This window comes from Sparus aurata, chromosome 5, assembly GCF_900880675.1.
Source record: "Sparus aurata chromosome 5, fSpaAur1.1, whole genome shotgun sequence".
Classification (NCBI taxonomy): Eukaryota; Metazoa; Chordata; class Actinopteri; order Spariformes; family Sparidae; genus Sparus; species Sparus aurata.
In genome coordinates this window covers 37,916,588-37,941,311 of record NC_044191.1, presented here as the reverse complement: position 1 = coordinate 37,941,311, position 24,724 = coordinate 37,916,588, and the positions used below count along the sequence as shown (strand labels likewise).

The window sequence follows — 24,724 nt, the reverse complement described above, 5'->3', positions numbered from 1 at the left end:
AATGTCTTTTTCAAGACTATCCTCATTTGATGAAGAACGTTGCAGTAATTGTCTGCTTCAGAAGACGTGGTCTCCAACGAAAGATATTTTGTGTGCTCCCAACTGAGACCGACTCTGCCCCAGCGCACTCAAGCGGACATCCTGCTGGGCCTTTGGACCAGAGTTCCTCAACGGAGTACCAGACTTCACTCGACCCCCGGACCATCCCGGCAAGCCCGCAGTCGAACCCAGAACACTTGAGAAAACCAAGCTTCAGGACCTCCTGATTCCAGACAAAGCAGGCCGAACGTCTTCATACAGCTGGATCCACAAATGTGAGAAGGAGTGGTGTCTAAAGATCTGGGCTCATATTCACAAAGAATCTTGAGGCTAAAAGTAGCTCCTAACAGGCAGATTTAGGAGCAACTCCTAAAAATAATGGGCGTGTCAGTCGTAACTTTAGGACACCTAAGTCTGGGAGACCTTAGAAGTAGTCCAGAGGACTCCTAACTCACTAAGACCTCGTCACAGCCGAATGTTTTGGAGATGCTAAATAACAGGGAATTATTAAAACGATGTCGGGTGAAGGGATTGAAGTTGTGGTTGAGTTGGTGAGGACCGCAATAACCTTCCCAAGCAACCGAAACAATCCAGTAATGCCGGAGTTAAAATGTTTGGCAACACTCCGGTATTTGTCTACGGGGAAAATGCAGCTCTTCTCACGGGACTAGTATTACCTGGGGACCTCAAGTGATTTAGAAATTATCCCACCACGTCTGTGTTTCGTGTGGCGCATTCGCACAGGATAAGCGAAGTCTGTGTTTTAACTTGAATTTACTGACATTATCCCCCGGGTCGATCGCACCGGAGCCCTTGCTGGAGCAGCACGACAGTTAGACATGGATACTTTTAATATAATAACTGGTGAGCCTGTTGAAAGATGGAAAAATGTTCCTTACCACATGCTGCCATGCATGTAATCCATCTAATCATCTTTCGAGATGTCGCTCTTCTGATGAGCCTCCTGAATTTGCACCCAAAATGCTGTCAAAACTTTTATTTATAATTCCCAATGCAGCCTCCATAATTCTTGACTGGGAAAAAGGCAGAAAAGGGTGTGGAAAACACAAAAAACCTTAAGAAAAACACAAAACGACCCCAAATCACAGAGATGCCGATTCGCATGGGACTAATATTATCAAATGACCTCTGTGTTTGTTGAAATATGGTAAATTTGCGGTGGAATTTTTACTTTACAAATTACGGACATGGCAGATTCGCACGGGATTTAGATCACAGACGACCTCCGCAATTATTACAAGTTACTGGAGGTCCCCAGGTTTATACTAGTCCCGTGCCAACAGGGCTTTTGTCAATTGGAAAAAGTTGCATTCCATCAATACACAAATTGTCTTTGATGCATGTTACAATATATTGAACATTGTTGCGAAATGGCCCTGATCAACACACGATTCCCGAATTGTAATGGAGAATTTGACGCAGCTTTTCGAGCAAATGCCGCTTTTATTGGCAATTCACGTTTTTCATCGCAATTTCACTGTTTTCATAACTAAAAGTAGGTCTCAGCGGCTTTGTGAATTACTTTTAAGAAACGACTCCTACATAAAAACTTTTAGTCCGATTTAGGAGTACTCCTAACGTTATGATAAAAGTCTTTGTGAATACGGGCCCTGACTTCTGTTTAGGTCTGACTTCTGTCTTATGAACTTAAGAGAATTGAGATTAGGGTCTCGTTAGTATTAAAATGTAATCCCATAATATTTAATACATAAAAACCCGACTCTTTGACCTCACCATCTGCCGACGGACACATAACTTTATTACTTTGCTTATTACAGACTTTACATTTTCTTTTATCTGTTGTTGTTTATCTAAAATTGTCATTTCATTTATTTTACCCTGAATTACTTAGTTAATAAACATATATGATCCTTTGCCGTTTTCTGGAACTTAATTTTAATGTGGAGAACCGAAGAATCCGTGTAAAGAAATCACTACATCAGAATATGAGATTAAGTATAGATTTTTTAATTGAATAAATTGATTTGGAATTGATTTGAATGGTTCAAGCCAAACTTGTACAGTTAGATTTCTGGAATAATTCCCTCGGTATTATTCCAATAGTTAAACAACGGAAGTGATGCTCCATTTACGAGTGTATAATTAATCGCCAGTGATTAACTACCTTTATTATCAAGTGGTGTATCTCCTACACCAGTGTGTTTTGGTATTTTTACAATCTCTTCTGACAATATTTAAAATTTTTTGACAAATAACATTTTTCTGCTTAAGCTTAAAAGAAGGTGGACTGGACTACAGTAGAATCTGTTGTCAGAAGTCACTCGGTAGGATGACGAGTATAATCCAAGAGAAGCAGCTGCCGGCCAGTCAGGACGAACAGTGGCAACTAGAGTGCAGTGTGTTTACTGGGGAAACTACATGTCACTATCTCCATTATCAGCTCGGCCGCGAAGCACTGGAAGAGAAGCCGATAAAAGCCGACACTCCTTGCTGTCTGTGTTGCTGCAATGTGCGGTTACATTTATGGGCGGTGTACATCAGGCTTCAACATAAATGCACTGATGCAACAATTAACCACGTCCCATTCTTGGTTTAAGAAAGAATAGCCCCATTCTCATTGAGCTTTGACTGCCGGGATCCTGTGCCAATTCTCTCTCTTCTCTGAAGCTCTGATGGTGTTCAGTCTGATAACTACACAGGTCCAGTGGCGGTTCTAGACCAGTTTTAATAGGGGAGCCAGGTTGGGGCCGGCTTTTTTGTTAGGGGGCACATACAACCCAGAAAAAAGGATAAATCCCTCATTCAGACAAAGCAGTGTTTACAGTTTCAGCAATTTTGATTGGGTAGTAAACTGCTGAGACACTTTATTTCTGCCTTTCCCTTCAGAACAAAATCATAGCAAGAAATCTGTCATTGTATTATTAATGCAGACTCACTGCCAGGGGGGCCACAGGGGGGTCCAGACTCAGAGTTACGGGGGCACTGGCCCCTGTTGGCCCCCCCTAGAACCGCCCCTGCACAGGTCCCTAACTGAATAAAGAGAAATGTCCCACAAAGCAACGTTACAGGACCAAACAACAGTAACATAGTAACAGTAACTGTCTTTGGCAACCAACAATGAAAAAAAAAATACCAGTTATATGTGTCTATGCTCCCGTCTGTCCTCCCATCTGTCCTCCCGACTGTCCTCCTGTCTGTCCTCCTGCCGAAAAACGGCATCTGTCACCATCAAAAAACTTACGCTTAAGTTACTGTTGTCATGGTGACGGTCAGCCCTGCGTTCCTGCAGTGACAGTCAGACAGGTCCAGGTTACTGATGGTGATGATGTCATGATGTCATTCAGAGTGAAAAACGGAACGTTGTCACTTTCAGGATGTTTGGTGTGTCAGGATCTCCATCACTGCACATTCTAACAGCATCCATGTGATTATAAACTGTCAGCAGGTTCATGTTCAGATTGACAGGAGGACACCTGGGAGACATGTTGGAAACACACCACGTCATCATCAGACGTCATCATGACATCATCACACCGTCACGCCTCTTTAGGATCGAAGCGCCGGCTTTCTATGTGGATAAACAAAAGGTGGAGAATGTGCGAACCTCCGCTGCAGAGATAATGTGGGGACTCATGTCAATAGTTAGAAACTCTGGCAGCAAAAAGACTTTTCTATAATTAATTAACTGAAATAAACATGTTAGAGTCTGAATCTACTCCAAAAACAAATACAAAACTACCAATAATAATAATAATAATAATAATGATAATAATAATAATAATAATAGTAATAACAACAATAATAATAATAATAATAATGTGTTGTTGCAGCTTAAGTAAAATGAAGTGATGACAGTGACATAGAAGATGTAATTAATGTGAGAAGAGCTCCGCCTGCTGGAGGACTGACACCATCCCAGCTATTATTATTATTATTGTTATTATTATTATTATTATTATTATTATTATTATTATCATTGTATCATTGTTGTTGTTGTTAGAGGTTTAAATACTATGATTATTTATTATCACAATATTATTTTGTCTGCTCTGACAGTGTGTGTGTGTGTGTGTGTGTGTACTGAGCATGCTCAGTTGCCGCCCCGCCCTGCTGTCACACACACACACACACACACACACAATCTCAGCATCTCCTCACTGATGACAAAGGGTCCTCCAGGGAGACGCGCCGCGCGTGACCGCTCCTCTGCTCTCGTGCTACTGCAGACAGAAACAGACAGACAGACAGACAGAGAGCGAGACAGAGGGGGAGACAGACAGACAGACAGACAGAGAGCGAGACAGAGGGGGAGACAGACAGACAGACAGAGAGCGAGACAGAGGGGGAGACAGACAGACAGACGGTGTGTCAGAGGATGCGCGCGGCGGACAGCAACAGCAGCAGCAGCAGCAGCAGCCCGCGGTGATCGTGGGATCGGAGCCGCAGCGGAGCGCGAGGTGCTGTGCGGACAGGATGAGCTGTAACTGGGGCACCGAGCTGTGGGTATGTTCACCTGTTCACACCTGCTGCAGCCGCACTGACCCGACAGATACCTGAGAACACGTCACTGCTCACCGTCAGTTAACGAGCCGGACACCGGGCCTCTGTGTGTGTGTGTGTGTGTGTGTGTGTCAGAGGCCCTCGTGCTTTCCTCGGCTCTGCCATAGCAACATGGTGAGTGACGACAGCAGCTCGAGCTCTGCGTCCTCCATGATGCTGCTGCAGCGCGCGACCCGGAGACAGAGACCAAACCTGACACAAGTTATTTATTGATTATTAAAATAATAATCATGACCAGCTTTGTTGGCGGGATGGAATGTGACGTCATACTAGAATCAGCTGACCGGCTTACACAGAGCGAGCTAAAAGAACTTGATTACTTTGTGTACATGATGTGGGTGGATCTATGCATGCTTTAATACACGTCCATATACTGTATACACATTGTACACAGAATATGATGTTTATTAATGAGGGCTAGTATTCCCTCTATAATGTATATTTAAAAGTATATTCTGTATGATGTGTATATCATACAGAATATTATGTAATGTATGATATACAGTATATGATCTATATGGTGTCACTAATACCATATATTCTGTATATAATGTATATCACACATTATGCTCCGAATATAATGTATATTACACAGAATATTCTCTAAATAGAGTAAATTATACAGTATATTCTGTATATAATGTATATTACACAGAATATTCTCTAAATAGAGTATATTAAACAGTGTATTCTGTATATAATGTATATTAAACAGTGTATTCTGTATATAATGTATATTAAACAGTGTATTCTGTATATAATGTATTTTATACAGTATGTTCTGTAAATAGTGTATTTATTTGTATGTTCTATATATAATGTACATGATACAGCATGTTTTATATAAGTGGATTCAGTGGGTGGAGTCAGTGTACTGGTGAACTCAGTGGGTGGAGTCAGTGCACAGGTGGATTCAGTGGGTGGAGCCAGTGTTTAGGTGGATTCAATGGGTGGAGTCATGGCCTTGTCTTGTGTTTCAGGATCAGTTTGATAACTTGGAGAAACACACCAGCTGGGGAATCGACTTCCTGGAGAGATACACCAAGTTCATCAAAGAGAGAGCCGACATCGAGCAGAGCTACGCAAAACAGATCAGGTAACAGCTCACCTGGAGCTCACCTGGAGCTCTCAACAGATGAAGTATTGAAAAAGTTTTCAGGTAGTTTAGAATTAAAACAAATCAAACAAGTCACAGTTTAACAAGCAGGTGAAGACACAGGTGTCTCTGTGAGTGGGTGGAGCAGGTGGTGCAGGAAAGTTTGAGGATGATCATTAACTTTTGACTGTTTCTTTTAATTTAACTGGCTCTCTCTACCTGTCTGTCTCTTACCTGTCTTTTTGTTTCTCTCTCTATCTGTCTGTCTCTCTATCTGTCTGTTTGTCTCTCTCTCCACCTCTGTCTCGCTACTCCCCTCCCTATCTCTCCCTCTACCTGTCTGTCTGTCTTGCTTCCTGTCTGTTTGCAGGAGCCTCTCGAAGAAGTACCATCCAAAGAGAAGCAGAGAGGACGAGAGCAGGTCAGTCCACAGTTTAATGACTTTCATTTATTTTAACAGAGTCACTGTTTGTTTGTTTGCTGTCACTTCACACATTCTGAACCTGCAGGTGGAGGCTGGGTGGAGTCAGAAGTTGTTACACACCTGCTGTGTGATTGGCTGTTACAGGTACACCTGGTGTTTGGCTTTTGCTGCAACTCTTCGTCAGCTGAACGAACTCTCCACTCAGAGAGAAGAACTTGCTGAGAACCTGAACTCACAGATCGTCTGCGAGCTGTCCAGATACACCCAAGAGCTGAAGACTGAGAGGAAGACTGTGAGTACACGAACCAACAGCTCGGCTCAGCCGTCAGCGGAGTGACTTGGAGTAAATTGATGCACGCACACTGAACTGTGGCTCGGTCACAGATCCATCATTGTTTCACCGTTCATCATTACAAGTGTCTACAATGAAATATCACTGAATAATTGAAATACTAAATTTCCTTGCTGACCAGTTTGTTCTTTTGTTTCAGCATTTCCAAGATGGCCGTCGTGCTCAGCAGCACATTGAGAGCTCCTGGAAACAGCTGGAGTCTGTGAGTGACCTCTGACACCTCTCATCAACACCTGCTGACCGCCACCTCATGACCCAACCCACCAACACATTGAATGAACCCACCACCTCAAAAAACAAACACTGTCACTTCATATTGAAATATTCTGATTGACCTTAAAAACAGATTTGACTTTGTGATGATTTTATTGATTCATTGATTTGTTGTTTTGTTGTTCTTGGTGCTGTTCAGAGTAAACGCCGGTTTGAGCGTGACTGTAAGGAGGCGGAGCGAGCTCAACATGTCTCTGACAGAATTGACCTCGACAACAAGACGGAAGGAGAAAAGGTAGATGAACAAGAATTCATATAAACACAATGTGGTTCTATTGAAAGAGTCAATCTAAAACATGAATATATATCAGAGGAGGAGGACCCTTTTGACCCATCACACTCATTAAGCACATTTTAAAATATGGCGGTCTGAATATAACAAAACATGTGACTGTGTGACTGAATGCAGATAATAATTGTTGATATTTGGAAGATGTTGTGTGAACTGCTGCAGGTTTTGGAGATTTTTTAATTAATTTGCTCCTTTTTGAAGCTTTAAAATCCATTTGTGAAGATGTTCATTTCAAAAGTAATTTATCAGATTATTGAGAACCGCAAACTGATCTAGTGATCTCGTTGTTTAATCTAGTGATTAAAAAACGTTTTTTCATTTTCAACTCAATACAAACAATACAGACAGGAAGAAGTGACGATGTATCACTGATGTAATACTGTCTCTCTGTCTGTCTGTCTCAGCGCTGCTCTCTGAAGGTAAGGTCCTCCTAATTGTTCCGTCACATTCATTGTAAATATGTTTACAATGATAATGTATAATATTGTATGTACATTATGTAATGTATTTTTTACAGCTTTAGATTATGATGTCATTTTTTTCAGTGCAGAGCCGCCACCAGGTTTAGAGTAGACCCACCTCCTCTGGCTCTGAATGGCGTATTTCATTAGTTTATTTTAGATTTGGTCTGAGAAGTGATGATTGGTCATAAGCCTATCAGGGTAAGCCAATCAGAGGCTGAATAGGAGGGCCTTGGCAAGAAAAGCAGCAAGATCCATAATTATACAACAGGACGAGGTTATTCTAGCTTAACATAAAGACTGGAAGCAGGGGGAAATTGTTAACTCTACCAACTTTTAAAACTGATCAACATATCGTGTCTCTCTTTAGTTTGATCCAAACTGTTGTGAAAAACACCAGAACTATTTCTGATTTAAGGACAGCGGACTAAATCAAACTCGTTTCAAAAACCTCAAACTGGGTTCTTTACATCAACAGTTTCTGTTTGAACCAAACTAGTGAGATAAAATGTTTTAGTTGCTGAGTTGTTAAGCTGTTAGTAGATTTATTTGGTGTTAAACTTTCAATGTGTTGGCTGCTTTCAGGCTCGTCAGACGGCTCAACAGAAAAAACAAGCTGCTGAAGAGTCCAGGAAAGACTATGTGACCAGTTTAAATCAGTTTAACCAGGACCAGCACCAGCACTACCACACATTGGTACCAGTTATATACCAGGTAAACTGCACACAGGTACCAGTGAAATACCAGATGAACTGCACCTACTGGTACAAGTTACATACCAGGTGAACAACATACTGGTACCAGTTACATACCAGGTGAACAACATACTGGTACCAGTTACATACCAGGTGAACAACATACTGGTACCAGTTACATACCAGGTGAACAACATACTGGTACCAGTTACATACCAGGTGAACAACATACTGGTACCAGTTACATACCAGGTGAACAACATACTGGTACCAGTTATATACCAGGTGAACAACATACTGGTACCAGTTACATACCAGGTGAACAATGCACTGGTACCAGTTACATACCAGATGAAGCACATACTGGTACCAGTTACATACCAGATGAAGCACATACTGGTACCAGTTACATACCAGGTGTTCAAAACACCTGTACCAGTTATATACCAGGTGCATCAAACACTGGTTCCAGTTATATACCAGAGGTTCCGCATTGATTCTTTATGTTTGTATGGTGACAGCGTATCCAGGACATGGAGGAGCGGCGTATTGAGAGAATCTGTGAAGCGATGCGTTCTTCGGCGGAGGCAGAGAGAAAAGTTCTTCCTGTTGTTAGTCGCTGTCTGGATGCCATGATGGCCTCTGCTGAGGGCATCCAGCCCAGGATGGTGAGTCTCCTCTGGGCTCATTTCGCACTCAAGTTAAATTTTTTGGGCATAGATTTGAACTTTTCTAAACCTTTGTGTGTGTGTGTGTGTGTGTGTGTGTGTGTGTGTGTGTGTGTGTGTGTAGGACACGCGGCAGGTTGTGGAGGTGTTTAAATCAGGCTTTGAACCTCCAGGTGATGTTGAGTTTGAGGACTACAGCGCCACCATGAGACGGAGCATCTCTGAGTCCAGTTACCTGGACAACCGAGCGGAGGGGCGGAAACACAGCAGGAAGCTGTGGCCCTTTATACGAAAGAACAAGGTACACAAACGTACGGAGCCCCAGACATGACATGGTCAAAAAATTTTTAATTGTGGCCACAAAATACTATTTCGTGGCCACAAAATACTAATTCGTGGCCACGAAGTAGATGTAATGTGCGCACGAAATACTAATGAATGATATTAATATAATTCCTGGACAACTGGGTAAGCAAATCGAGCGCACCTTCTTTAGAAACCGCAACAGCCTATTAGATAGATAGATAGATAGATAGATAGATAGATAGATACTTTATTTATCCCGAGGGAAATTCAAGTGTCCAGTAGCATACAAAACATACATTAGACATACATTAAAATAAAAACCCTAACCTTAAGAATAGAATTTTTTTTATATATATATATATATATATATATATATATATAGAAATAGAAATAGAAATGCGCATTGTTTGATTTACGGCCGTCAGTGGCACCTGTAGTCTTGATCCAGAGGGTGGCAGAAGAATAAGAAAGGGAATATGAAACTTGAATACTTTTGCACACCACACTTTTCTGTTTTTTATTTTTAAAAATGTTTAAAAACCATGTATCATTTTCCTTCCACTTCACAATTATGCACCACTTTGTGTTGGTCTATCACATAAAACCCCATAAAAATACAATTACATTTGTGGTTGTAAAATGACAAAATGTGGAAAGGTTCAAGGGGGGTGAATACTTTTGCAAGCCACTGTATGTCCATGCTTCATCATAGTTTGTTTCTTTTGAGGTGTCAAATATTTCAAATGTGTATTGTTCCCTGTGTTTTTATCACAGAGCCCTATTGGGTGAAGAAAACACACTAAACTCCAGAAGACTATTAAGACCAAGAAATACTATGAAACATTACTGTTGCAGTGACTTAATGTTGGGCCCCTTTTTGATCTATATTATGCCAGAGCTATATCTCACAGAACCAGTTTGGATTATCTGGTGCTAATATGGTGTTAAAATGCACTAGAATACAGGAAATGGCATCTACTTAGTTGAAAATGTTTCCTTCATACATCCATGTTCTTCACAGTCCAATGTTGAATCTACACAGTTCTCGTGGATGCTGATCCTAACTACAAATTAACTTGAGTAGTCTGTCTAGTTAGTCTGTTTTAAGGCTATATAATGTGCCATTTGTATAACATATAAACATGTCTAAAGTGCCCTCGGGAACACACGGAACTTAGTGCCCTCTTCAGTGGTGAGAACGCGCTGTATGTGCCCTTTTTTTTCTTTTCGCCCCTGCCCTTCAAAAAGTCTGTGCACGCCACTGCCGCATTTAGGCAGTTATTTAAGTAGGCCTATAATATAGTGAACTTTTAATCGTCTGTGATTTTATTGAAGGACAAATGTCCAGAGAACACTACAGACACCTTCAGTAGTTCAGTCAGAGCAACACCAACCTGCAAATCAATACAAACTAGATTCTAATCACTGATAGGCTATAGGTTACCTTGGCAACACGATATATACAGTGAGCGCTACTGTAACTGCACAGCTGCGTTCAGTGGCATCATTAAACGCTGCGGCTCATATAGCCTCTGTATTCCCTCAGCTGAGAGTCTGACACACATGATGCTACTTTCAAAGGAGAGGATCAGTGAAAGGCACTGCCTAAATGCTGGATAACAAGATATTGATTAGAACAGAATAAGATAAGACACTCACCCTTAAGGACATCACGTGGGTATTGCAGTTTGTAGAGAAGGTGCACTCGATTTGCTTACCCAGCTGTCCAGGAATGCTATTAATTTGTATTTCGTGCGCACATTATACCTACTTCGTGGCCACAAATTAATATTTCGTGGCCATGAATTAGTATTTTGTGGCCACAAATTAGTATTTTGTGCGCACGTTATAGCTATATTGTCGCCACAATTAATTTTTTTTTTTTACCATGTCATGTCTAGGCCTCCGTACAAACATGTATACATTATACACATAGACACAACAACACACACCTGGCTGTACTGACCACACCTCTCCCTGTCTGTCTCTATGTCTCTCTCTCCAGCTGTTGACTCTCCTCTCCTCCCCCCGGCAGCCTCCCCCTCCACCACCAACCTCGCCTTCACCAGGGGCCCTGACCAACAGTCCCCAGTCCCCGCCCCCTGCCTCTAGAGAACCAATCACGCAGCGGCTAAATGACCTCATGACCTCTGGTTCACGAACCAGGAAGCAGTGTCTTCGCAGCCTCAAGAGAGGGGTACACACACACACACACACACACACACACACACACGAACACACACACGAACACAGAGGCATGTAGGCCTCACTTAGACAGAATCTTTCATTTGAGTGATAGCAGTGTGTTTGAAGTGGGAGGGGCCCAAAACCAAACAACCAGAAGAAAACTTGTCTGCAGAGAAGAAGTTGAAACAGAATTAGTGAGTGAAGCTGGTGATCAGACAAGCAGCACAAGGGAGGAGAAACCCACTGATGGAGTTTAACGTCTCAGATTTTAAAACTGTCATGATCCGACTCACATCCTGCTTCATCTTTAACCTGACGATGTGCTCAGTCTTCCGGATCGGAAGGTGAAAGTTCACAACATGACCAAGCAACCTGCAACTGATCCATTTGTTCTGTCTGAATGAAGTCACACATGTACACTTGAATACATATGTCTCTTTGTACACATGAATATTTATGAACCCAAACTCAGTTTTCTGTTTCCTTCATGCTTCCTCTGATTGGACAGCTGTCACTCAAACTGGTCAGTGTCACACCTGTCTGTCTGTGAAATCATGTACGTGCATTAAACCACATGACAGTCACTGTATAGTATAGTATAATATAATATAATATAATGATGTGTGGATTTTGCAGGGCTCAAGTCCTGCAGACTGCAGTCATCTTCCTCCTGAACAGAGACGAAAGAAACTTCAAACCAGAATCAACAACATCAACCAGGAGATCCAGAGAGAGAGAGAGCAGAGGTACACACACACACACACACACACAAGTTGAAGTTCTGCTCAAAGCACCTGCTTGTCCTCTAATGAGGAGGAAAAGTTGCAGTCTTCCTCTGAACAAGGCAAATCCATCCAGCTCGGTAAGATTGATTGTTCATGTTAATCACAGCCTAACAAACCCACAGAAGGTTCTTTTTCACATCTGAGAGGAAACTCAGAAGTCAAAGTTAATTTGGGAGTTATTTGGGAGGATTTAATGGAGGTAAAGTATGTAAGCATCAGTTTCTACCAAACATTTATCCATTCAGTCTTTCTCTCGGATAGTTTAGTGTTTATCTGGGACTCTGCTGCCTCCTGCTGGTCTGAAGGAGCATATTTAAAAATCAGCTGCAGAAGGAGCAAAGCAAATCAATTAGGTCAAATCTAAAACCTGCTAAAGCTGTTTTTTTTTTTTTTTTAACATTTGTTTATTGACTTTTCAGTGACATAACAAAATCAAGAGGTGACAATTCGAGAGTCAAAACAGTGTCAATTATAACAAGAAGAAAAAAATAAAAACTTAAATAAATAAAAATAAGCAAAATGAAAACGGATAAGGGGTAAATAATAGTGGAAAAAATATATGTATACACACACAAAAAAACACAAAAAACCCAACAGAAACAACAAAAAAAAAAAAACTCAAAATGGTCACCCACTGCTAAATAAAAGCCCAATATGTGCACTTAAACAAAGATAAATAATAATAAAAAAAACCATCCCAGAATGCTACAAATTCACACAATAAAAAACTCACAATTTGTAAACAATCAGGGTGGCTACTCTGGAATAGCCGCAAAAATCAGTCCCTCAACATGTGCAAAAAATGGACCCCAAGTTTTATTAAACTTTGCAAGAGAACCATGTATCGAGCACCTAACTTTCTCCAACTTCACAGACTGAAGGATGTCCCTGATCCAAGACGAGTGAGAGGGCGGCGCAGGAGACTTCCACCTCAATAAAATCAAACGTCTAGCCAATACGGAGACAAAGGCTACAAAGTCAGCTTTATAATTAGGAAGCTGCAAAGTAGGAGGTAAAACCCCAAACAAAGCGGTGCATGCTGTTGGATCAAATTGAACCCCTGTACAAACAGAAATGGAGTTAAATATCTGCGTCCAAAAATTAAGTAGTGAAGGACAAGACCAAAACATATGAGCATGGGTAGCTGGAGCCTGAGGACATCTGATGCACATGGGATTGACATCATTATACATTTTGGAAAGCCTAACTCGAGTGAGATGGGTACGATGTAGGATTTTGCACTGGGTCAAACCGTGTCTAGCACAAATGCTAAAGCTGTTTTAATCTGTGTTGAAAGATGATGAGGAGACTGTAACCTTCCTCACATTCATACAGTATGCCATAACTTGCATAAATGTCTCATGTCTTCATGTTTGACTGGAGCCCTCTGTTCTGTGCTCTTCTTCAGTGGTTTAATCTCACCGATGGGAGAATCAGCTCCACCTCCTGTTTAGCTACATCAATCCATCAGCTCACAGTCAGAAGAAACTTTCAGTCAAAGTTTATTTTCAGGAGTTTATTAAACGACCGGTCGGTCTCATCTGTGATATTTCTCAAGTGTGTGTGTGTATGTGTGTGTGTGTAGACTTAGACTTAGACTTCTCTTTATTGATTTCCAGCAGCTTACAAGTAGGAGAGAGGCATAAAACTAAATATATAAAGCAAACAATAGACAGTAAACAATAAACTCTTAGCTAATTATAGAAAGTAGACAATAAATAAACAGTACACAATAAACTCTTAGCTATACATGTATAAATATAAAGTAGAGATGAGAATAAAAGATGGAATAAAATTAACAGAAAATAAAGATAAATGTAGAGAGCTGTATATGGCATTGTGTTTTTATACAGTGGATAAATGAAATTAGCGGGAATTAGCAGTTAAATTAATTGCACTTAAGTGGTGGAACAAGTTACTGCACAGGTTTGTGTGAGTAGATTCTTAATTATTAATTGCACTCCATCTATTCTGTATTTCTCTATTTCCTCCTCCCCCCGAGTGAGGAGTTGTAAAGTATGATGGCATGAGGGACAAAGGAGTTCTTGAGTCTGTTGGTCCTACACTTGGGAAGGAGCAGCCTTCTACTGAACAGGCTCCTGTGGTTGCTGATGACGGTGTGCAGGGGGTGGCTGGCATTGTCAATAATGTCCAGCAGTTTGTCCAGTGTCCTCCTCTCTGCCACCGTCACCAGTGAGTCCAGCTTCATGCCGACCACAGAGCCGGCCCGCCTGATCAGTTTATCCAGTCTGGAGGTGTCCTTCTTGGATATGCTGCCCCCCCAGCACACCACAGTGTAGAAGAGGACACTGGTAACCACAGACTGGTAAAACATCCACAGCAGTTTGCTGCAGATGTTGAAGGACCGCAATCTCCTCAGGAAATACAACCTGCTTTCTGTCTTCCTGTACAGGTGGCTGGTGTGTGTTGTCCAGTCCAGTTTATTATCCAGCCACAGCCCGAGGTATTTGTATGATTGCACAGCCTCCACCTCTAGTCGGACTGGTCGCGGTTTTGGACCTCCCAAAGTCAATAACCAGCCCCTTCATCTTAGAGGTGTTGAGCTGTAGGCAGTTAGTGTGACACCAGAGAGCAAAGTCCCCCACCAGACTCCGATACTCCTCCTGTCACCCCTAATACATCCAACAATGGCTGTGTCATCGGCGTACTTCTGTATGTGACAGAGCTCCGAGTTGTAACAGAAGTCTGAGGTGTACAGGGTGAAGAGAAGAGGGGCCAGCACTGTGCCCTGGGGGGCTCCAGTGCTGCTGACCCCAGTGTCAGACGTGTTGTCCTTCAGCCTGACGCACTGTGGCCTGTCAGTCAGGTAATCTTTGATCCAGTCCACCACATGGGGGTCCACTCCCATTCTGTTCAGTTTGTCCTGAAGTATAGGGGGCTGGATGGTATTAGGGCACTGGAGAAGTCCAAGAAGAGAATCCTCACTGTGCCGCTTCCCTTATCCAGACTGGAGTGGACTCGATGTAGCATGGAGCGGATGGCATCCTCCACCCCAACATCTGGCTGGTATGCAAACGATGTTGGGGTGGAGTGGGGTGTGTCGTTAATATTTGTGTGTGTTGTTTCAGAGATGCTCTGTTGAAGATGAGGGAGGTGTATGAACAAAGTCCTCAGATGGGCGATGCTGGTAGTTTGGAGCCACGACTAGAGGAAGTGAAACAGAGTCTGCAGAAACTGGAGGAGGAGCTGAGGAGGAACCAGGTTTATGCTTCAAATACTACAGATACTACAAATACACACAGTATACACAATATACAGTGGCTTGCAAAAGTATTCACCCCCCTTGAACTTTTCCACGTTTTGTCACGTTTTAACCACAAATGTAAATGTATTTACATTTTCTTTACAAATAAAAAACAGAAAAGTGTGGTGTGCAAAAGTATTCATCCCTATTTACTCTGATACCCTTAAATAAAATCCTGTGCAATCAGTTGCCTTCAAGGGTCACCTAATTAGTAAATGGGGTCCATTAGTGAACAAATAGCTTCTTGAAGCCCAAGGAACACACCAGACATGTCAGGGAGAAAGTTGTGGAGAAGTTTAAAGCATGGTTAGGATATGAAAAAATATCCCAAGCTTTGAACATCTCACAGAGCACTTTTCAATCCATCACCTGAAAATGGAAAGAGTATGGCACAACTGAAAACCTACCAAGACATGGCCATCCACCTAAACTGACAGGCCGGGCAGGGAGAACATTGATCAGAGAAGCAGCCAAGAGGCCCATGATAACTCTGGAGGAGCTGCAGAGATCCACAGCTCAGGTGGGAGAATCTGTCCACAGGACAAATCAAATCAATTTTATTTATATAGCCCAAAATCACAATCGCATTGCCTCAATGGGCTTTACAATCTGTACAGTGAACAATAGAGAGTGTAGAGAGTGACACAGCTTGCAGCCTGTGGGAACAGAAAACAAAATCAAAGGTAAAGAGAAATGCGAATAAACAAATTGTTTCTTGTTTCTCGTCGGCAGCACAGTGTAAATCTAGTACAACTATTAGTCATGCACTCCACAAATCGAGCCTTTATGGAAGAGTGGCAAGAAGAGAGCCATTGTTGAAACAAAACCATGCAGTTTGCCACAAGCCGTGTGGGGGCACAATAAACGTGGAGCAACGTTGGTTGCTCTGGTCAGATGAGACCAAAATTGACGTTTTTGGCAGAAAACTAACACTGCACATCACCCTGAACACACCATCCCCACTGTGAAACATGGTGGTGGCAGCATCATGCTGTGGGGATGCTTTTCTTCAGCAGGGACAGGGAAGCTGGTCAGAGTTGATGAGAAGAAGGATGGAGCCAAATACAGGACAGTCTTGAAGAAAACCTGTTAGAGTCTGCAAAAGACTTGAGACTGGGGTGGAGGTTCACCTTCCAGCAGGACAACGAGCCTAAACATGCAGCCAGAGCTACAATGGAATGGTTTAGATCAAAGCATATTCATGTATTAGAATGGCCCAGTCAAAGTCCAGACCTAAATCCAATTGAGAATCTCTGGCAAGACTTGAAAATTGCTGTTCAGACACTCTCCATCCAATCAGACTAAGCTTGAGCTGTTTTGCAAGGAAGAATGGGCAAATATTTCAGTCTTTATATGTGCATCGCTGGTAGAGACTTACCCCGAAAGACTTGCAGCTGTCATTGCAGCGAAAGGTGGTTCTACAAAGTATTGACTCAGGGGGGTGAATACATTTGCACACCACACTTTTCTGTTTTTTATTTGTAAAAAAAAATTAGAACCATGTATCGTTTTCCTTCCATTTAACAATTATGCACCACTTTGTGTTGGTCTATCACATAAAATCCCAATAAAATACATTTACATTTGTGGTTAAAATGTGACAAAATGGGGAAAAGTTCAAGGGGGATGAATACTTTTGCAAGCCACTGTACTGTTGCTGTCCGTTACTGTTCGTTGTTATCCGTTGTTATCCGTTGCTGTCTGTTGATGTCCATTGCTATCTGTTGCTAACTGTTACTGCCTGTTGCTGTCCGTTGCTGTTCGTTGTTGTCTGTTGATGTCTGTTGCTGTCTGTTACTGACTGTTGCCTTCCATTGCTGTCTGTTGCTGTCTGTCACGTAGGCTTGGCTGATGGAGGCCGACAGCAGACTGTCTGATCACAGCAGTAGAAGACAGAGTGGAGGTTGTGGGTTAAATTCCCAGGCAACAACGCCAGGCAGCAGCAGCCTGAAACAGCTGGACAACCGCAGTCCAGCCAGCCGAGAGAGGTTCTCATTATTGATTACTGATCATTTATGATTGATTGTGAACAATGATGACTTTTCATACACTGTAAACATAAATACAATGTTCCCTCTCTTTCTGTCTACCTGTCTCTCTCTCCACCCATCTCTCACTTCCTATCTGTCTCTCTACCTGTGTCTCTCCTCAGTCCTGATGGCAGCTACACTGAAGACCACAGTGCAGAGCTTCACTTTAAATCTCGTAGTTCAGAGTTTGACGATGACTTTGATGATGAAGAACCATTACCGAGTATCGGCACCTGCAAGTCCCTCTACCCCTTCCAAGGTACTTATTTTCTGTGAGGATATCACCTGACATTGAGGTGGACAGTGACGATGCCAACATGTTATTGATGTGCTGCAGGTCAGAATGAAGGAACCCTGTCAATGGTAGAAGGAGAACTACTTTCCGTGGTGGAAGAGGACAAAGGTGACGGCTGGACCAGAGTACGGAGGAACCTGGAGGAGGAGGGATACGTCCCCACCTCCTACATCAAAGTCTTCCTGGACAGCAGCGCCAAAGGTGCTATGACCTACATATGACCTACACATGACCTCTACATGGGTTACACATCTTCTACATATGACCTACAAATGTCCTACACATGTTTTACGCATGTCCTACACATGAAGTTAACCTGTCCCACACATTTCCTACACATGACCTACATGACCCACACATTTTCTACATATGACCTACGCATGATTTACATATGTCCTAAACGTGTCCTACACATGACCTACATATGACATGAAGTGGCCTCTTGTTCAACTGTACAGATGTTGGTCTTTAACCTTCAGATAAACTTTGACATGTATTGTGATAACCTTCAGTAACCTTCTCGCCTGATGACCTCTGTGACCTCTGAATGTCATCTGTTGCTCTGCCTGTCTGTGTGCTGAACACTTCCTGTAGTTTTAAAGCTGCTGTTTATTTATTACCTGTGGGACACCTTGTTACCTTTAGGGCAGTTGAGTGTCATCTCATACTCTGCCTCCATGTGGACATGGCCTACAGGGGTCTATGTCTATCAGAGGAGCGAACCTCCTCTCAAACCTCTTACAGAGTCCAGACTGATGATGCGTTCAGGTAGTCTTGAAACACCTGGTCACATGATTCTGAACAGTGAGCAGTGTGCAGTGCATTGTGGGATGCTGCACATCAGTGCAGGTGAGGGTGAGTGCAGGTGAGAACAAGTGAAGTTCTCACCCAGTTGAGTTCTGTCAAAAACGACCTGACAACGTGTTGCACATCGACCAGCAGCCCAGGTGCAGATTTCAGGCGTTCCTCCGGCGTACATTTCTTTAATCTGATCATGTGATCTGAGGAGGGGGTGGAGCTTAAACTGCAACCCAAGTCCTCTTAATATAGATCTGCCTCTTCTGTCTGTGAGATACATATCTTTAATCAACATCTGTGAGTGTAGAGTCTGTCTATTCAGCCCACACTCTGTTTACATTAAAATCCGTTAACAGGATTCAAACATGAATGTAGAAACTGTTCACCGTGTCATGTCTGACCTGGATCCCTTCATCTGCTCCAACATCTGGAGGATGAAACCTGCTGCTCAACTGTGTGAGAAGCTGGAAATCAGACAGATTTATTTTGTCATGAGTCTGAATCTGCATTCATCCTACTGAATATAAAACAGACCTGCAGCAGCTCCATCATGAATGTGGGTTATCTGCCCTCAGAGGACTGATTGTAAATGTAAGACAATATAAATGTACTGACATGTTATCATGTGACATCATTAATAAGGTGCAGGCTCACCTGTACTCAGACCTTTAGCAACTCTGCTTCAGAAAGAACCTTTGATGATTGGACGATCTCTTCGGCCACTGTAAAGATGGCCGTCACTGCTGCATCATTGGTTGTTGTGACCGCAGGCTACCGCCTTCAACTGTCTTCCTTTGTCTCTGTTGCCTCGTTCCAGAGAAGACAAACAAGCTTCTCCTCACGGAGCACAAACTTGTATTTGTTCTCGTCTTATGAAAATGTTTGTTTTCTTGGAATTTTTGTCGGCTGCTGTTAAAAATGTTATGAACTACAGTGTCTCTGCTCCAATCCCACAACTGTAAATGGCTCAACGATACTCAATCACGGTTGAGTGTTTATTGACATGTAGCACTGAGACGCTGTTGCGGCCCTGAACAGAGTCAGGATGCATTCTGGGAGCAAAGAATTCAGCACTATTTTTATTGTTGTTATCACAACATTTAAACCACGACCAAGTATGTGGACAGCAGATATTTTTGAAATATCAATAACTAATTAATCAATAATAAATGTGGCTGTTAGTCACTCAGTCAGGTGATCAATATGAACGTAAGCCTTCAGTGTTTCATCACAATCTCTTAACAAGATCATGATATTGATATTGACTGACATGTGAAAAACGGTTAACAGTTATTGAACCTGAAAAACATCAGTCACATTCATTCATTCATTCAGTCGCTTCATGTTTTTTATGTTTTTGTATTTTTATTTTCACATCATCACCTGCTAAAATAACTACTGCTAACAAATATTTTCATTACTGATTACTCTGCTGATTATTTATCGATGAATCAATTCATTATTTGGTAAAAAGTGAAAAAAAGTGAAACATGTCTATCTCCGTTTAAGTTGATGTCATCCGTGTCTTCTTTCATTCAAAACCAAAAAATTTTTAAGTTTCCTGTCTATTTAAGAGAGAGAAAAATAAAAAGAATTGTTGAAGATAATTTTAAGAACAACGAAGAAAATTCAGCTACAGAAACAGCCAACTAATCAGAGAGGTCTGTAAACCTTATCGTCAATAACAACCTCATTTATTCATTTCTGTTAAAAGACTCACAAAAGTTTAATTATTAATAGTGTAAATATGATTTATTGGCAGCTGAATGATAGAACTGAGAATAGTTTTAGTGAAGACTTCCTGTCTCACACGACCAGCTCTAACATTTCTACCTGTCTGTCTCTCTGTCCGTCTGTCTGTCTATCTTGTAGGCTTTGTGCAGAGTAGTCGGCTAGTCTAGACCAGTGAGGACGTCTCGCCACAGGAAGTGATGTACAGGAAAGAGCTCTGAGGGAGTCCGGTAACAGCTTTTCATTGGACAGTTATCTCAACCAATCAGATGACAGACTGCTATCAATATGCGATGGAGGACAACTTGTACTGACTGAGATCAGATATTAGACCGGTCCCAAACAGTCTGATCCATCCTATCTGTATTTTCCAGATCTCATTCCTCATCTTCAGATAAGATCATTTTTATTCGTTTCAAAGAAAACCACAAACATGTTTCTGTGTCTGGGTAATTTCTTTAAATAATTATAATAAATAAAAGCGTAATGTTCTGATCAAAGCTTTTCACTTTTCTTTTAAACATTTTCAGACCAAAATTTACAAACTTATCTTTTATGGAAAGATTTGTTCTGATGTAAAAACTGAGTTTCTGTAAATTGGTCAGTTTAAATATTTTTTCTTGTGATTTCTAAGATCAAGTTAATTGACCAACTGACCTGAGATCAGATTAATTGACCTGAAATCAAATTAAATTTCCTGAGATCAGATGAACTGACCTGAAATCCGATTAAACTATGATGTATAATTAAAATATTCAAAATATTACTGAGATGTTTCAATGATGGCAAGGACAATCCTTCCTGTTGGCAGATGACTTCAGATGACCCCATGTTTCACTGCAGTGATGTCACAGTGTATTGCGCTGATTACGTGCAGTAAACACAGGTATAAAGTTTAAACTCAACACACTGGAAAGACATGAGCTGAAACTTTACACAGACGTTTGCTAAAGAGTCACCTGTGTGTAAATATAAACTGTAGCTGCAGAGGTGTAGCCCCACCCCCTGTATACCTGCTGACCTAAACCCCGCCCCTGGTTTACCAACCAGTATTAACCCTGCCCCCTGCTTGTTGGACAATGATCATGTTATTGATTATGTGAAATGTGAAACTTTTTTATTTTAAAGTGAGAAACTGATCAGTTATTGTTTTTTTTTTAATTGAGACGTGAGACTGCTGATCACGCTCTTTTCAACTTCCTGTATGTTAATCTTTCAAAATAAAGGACTCTCTGAATCACACAGTCTGGAGCTGTCATCTTTCACTCTTTGTTGTAACCTGGGACCCAAAAAATCTATTGATAATAATGGACATAAAATCAGTTTTACTGTTATTTGTTTTCAAGGAACTATGTAACTGTCTGGGTCCAGCCTTTGGCATAAACTTGGTGTGGACAGTATAATAGAAACATCTTTTGGTAGAACAGGGTTAGTTCTGGTTGACTTCCTGTACGAGTGAGAACCGCAGAGTCTGAATTCTGTCCTGAGCTCCTGGTTCTAGTCTGTCTCCAGCCAGTACAATTGACATTCTGTAAGTACTTGTTCTTGAGAAGTTTGTCTTGCTAAGATTGCCATCCACATAACAGAGCAGACATACAGTCTCTTGGATAAAGATCTGAGCTACTGCTAGTTAGCATTACAGCCAAGCTAACCACAACAACATTGCTAACCATGCCTGGTGTGGACTCTGCGCCACTACAGCAAGCAAACAAAAAGATCTCTGACCTCAAGAATGATATCCAACGGCTCTCTGATGAACTCCAGAAGAAAGAGTCACCGCTATCCAACTTCATGGATGTAGCATCCGTACAATCCAAAGAGATCGCTTCACTCAGTGCAATCCTCCGGGACACGGTTGCTTGGGACCCAGCTACTGGCCCACAACTCTCCTCCTGCTCAACACCCAAGCAGCTGCCGTGGACGGAGGTCTTGGTCCGCGGTCAAAAGAGGGACCCTGATGGGTCTGCTTCTCCGCCCGGCCTGAACCTCTCAAACAGCTTTGCATCCCTGTCGGCTGACAACCCAGCTCATCCAGATGACCCCCCTGCCGCTCCTCCTTGCCTGGTGACGACGCCCGCAGCTTCTCTTCCCCGGATGATGACGCCTGCAGCTCCTCTTCCCCGGATGACGACGCCCGCAGCTCCTCTTCCCCAGATCACGACGCCCGCAGCTCCTCTTCTCCAGATGACGATGCCTGCTGCTCCTCCTTGCCCGGCGGTGACGCCGGCTGACCAAGATAACCTTCCTCGCCCAGGTCTGACCCAGCGGCTCCCATCACGGTCCAAAACCTCTGCCTCGCGGCGCCGGATCCTGAGAGATGCTGTAATGGGGTGCTCTGGTGCTCTTCCTCACATCAAGCCGGCTACTGATGCCATCCCGAGGGACGTAGATACTACACGGCCACAGCACTCCCCTGCTCGGTCACAGAGTACTGAAAGCTCACAGCCATCGTCTCCTCGTCCTCTCTTCACTCCTACCACACTAATCATTGGAGACTCAATCGCAAGGAAAATTCGCTTTTTCAACACAACCACACACTGCTTTCCTGGAGCCACACTGCCGGTTATCATTGATAAGCTTCCCGTCCTACTATGCTCTCTCCCATCATCTATTAACCGAGTAATAGTTCATGTTGGATCCAACGACACGGCTCGTCGGCAGTCGGAGCTGACTAAAAAGGACTTTAATGCCCTCTTCAGCTTCCTAAATAGCTGTGGAAAAGATGTCTGGCTCAGCGGACCTCTCCCAACTCTCGGCCGTGGAGATGGGCGTTTCTCCAGAATCCTCAGTCTTAACACCTGGCTTCACATCGCAAATCACTACACCTGCACAGGCACTGATCACAGTGTGCTTGCTATTCCAGCCAGATCAGCTAACACCAAACCTCACACCAGCAATCTAACCTTTGGGTTATTTAACATCCGCTCACTGACCAACAAGGGACCTCTGCTCTTTGATCTACTGAATGACCGTAAGTTTGATTTCTTTTGCCTGACTGAGACATGGTAGCAGCCTAATGATTTTTCACACCTTAATCAAACTATTCCTCTGGCAGAGGGGGTGGCCTGGCGATACTATACAATCAAATATGGAAAGTGTCCTCCATTACAGTGCCTGTTTATCCCTCATTTGAGTCCATTGCTCTACAAATCAAGGGCCCAACTCCCACTATTCTAGCCACTATCTATCGACCACCCAAGCCGAATAACGCCTTCCTACAGGAATTCTCTGCCTTCCTAACAACCCTATGCTCTGTGTCCCCAAACTTAATATTGCTAGGTGATTGTAATATCCACTGGGATAGCATCAACAATGCTTTTACAAAGGACTTTACCTCATGCCTTGACAGCTTTGGACTACAGCAACATATTGACTGTCCAATACACTCCAAAGGACACATTCTTGACCTAATCGACCTAATCTGCTGCTCTGATGTAACCCCCCTAAACTGTTGTGCCTCAGATTTGCCCATCTCAGACCACAAGCTAATATCCTTTGATGTCATGCTAAGATTATCCAGGACAAACATGCCTCGCTCTATCTCTTTTCGAAACATCAAAGATATTGACTTGTCAGCCCTCTCTAATGGAATAGATGATTTTCCCAGCAGAGACAATTTATCTACCACAGATGAACTGGTATCCTACTACAATCTCGGACTTCAGCGACTGCTAAATACTCTTGCGCCTCTGAAAACAAAGTCTGTTTCCTTTGCCCACTCTGCTCCTTGGTTTACACCAGCGCTACGCCAGCTCAAATCCAAAGGCTGTAGCCTGGAACACCTTTATGGCAAAACCGGCCTAGCAGTGTACAAAGAAATGTATCATAATCACATACTCTAATACAAGGATGCTTTTTCTCTAGCCAAAACCACATACTACTCAACCTTAATCAGGACAGCGGATGGGAACACTAGAGCCCTATTCTCAACCATCAACAATATCCTGAAACCACTGGATGCCCTACCTCCTCACCTACTCACAGCTGCACAGTGTGACAACTTCATGACTTTCTTCAATGCCAAAATTGAAAACATCCACCAGACACTGACTGCTTCAAATAACTCTACACCCTCTCTGCACTCTCTGCCCACATTCTCCATCAGCTCTCCACTTGCCAGTTTCAAACTGCCCACTGTCTCCGAAATAACCAGACTCATCTTCAAATCCAAATCATCTACCTGCCAAGTTAGACCCCCTGCCCACCTACCTGGTAAAAAGCTGCATGCCTGCCTTGTCCTCTCTCATAACTGATATAATTCATTCCTCATTGACTTCTGGTGTTGTTCCATCATCACTAAAGACTGCTGCAATTACTCCAACTATCAAGAAACCTGGTGCAGACCCAAATGAATTGAACAACTTCCGTCCCATCTCAAACTTACCATTTATCTCAAAAAAACTCGAAAGAACTGTTGCAGCTCAACTAAACAACCATCTGTCTCACTACAACCTCTTTGAACAATTTCAGTCTGGCTTTCGTCCC

General features: G+C 42.5%; 1 protein-coding gene across 3 annotated transcripts; it reads left to right on the top strand.

The window, feature by feature from the left end:
* The first annotated feature begins 4,138 nt into the window (after positions 1–4,138).
* Positions 4,139–21,481, top strand: LOC115581796 (formin-binding protein 1-like). Of its 3 annotated transcripts, none has more exons than XM_030417196.1 (18): positions 4,139–4,524; positions 5,562–5,677; positions 6,048–6,098; positions 6,246–6,393; positions 6,593–6,655; positions 6,866–6,961; positions 7,423–7,437; positions 8,065–8,193; positions 8,696–8,842; positions 8,967–9,143; positions 11,184–11,345; positions 11,844–11,858; positions 11,972–12,081; positions 15,210–15,342; positions 17,228–17,373; positions 17,538–17,674; positions 17,753–17,911; positions 20,381–21,481. In XM_030417196.1, the coding sequence occupies exons 1-18, from the start codon at positions 4,495–4,497 to the stop codon at positions 20,407–20,409; spliced, it is 1,863 nt and encodes a 620-aa protein (XP_030273056.1). In that variant the 5' UTR covers positions 4,139–4,494; the 3' UTR covers positions 20,410–21,481. The 3 variants fall into 3 exon arrangements, with proteins under 3 accessions (XP_030273056.1, XP_030273053.1, XP_030273055.1); XM_030417193.1 differs by having other exon boundaries at positions 11,154–11,345; XM_030417195.1 differs by lacking the exon at positions 11,844–11,858 and having other exon boundaries at positions 11,154–11,345.
* Positions 21,482–24,724: the final 3,243 nt, after the last annotated feature.

Bases quoted from the DNA above. Each gene is read 5' to 3' on its own strand.
- LOC115581796 (XM_030417193.1), top strand. From the start codon at position 4,495: ATGAGCTGTAACTGGGGCACCGAGCTGTGG. The intron at 8,843-8,966 runs GTGAGTCTCCTC...GTGTGTGTGTAG, and splicing joins AGGGCATCCAGCCCAGGATG to GACACGCGGCAGGTTGTGGA. The intron at 15,343-17,227 runs GTTTATGCTTCA...TCTGTCACGTAG, and splicing joins AGGAGCTGAGGAGGAACCAG to GCTTGGCTGATGGAGGCCGA.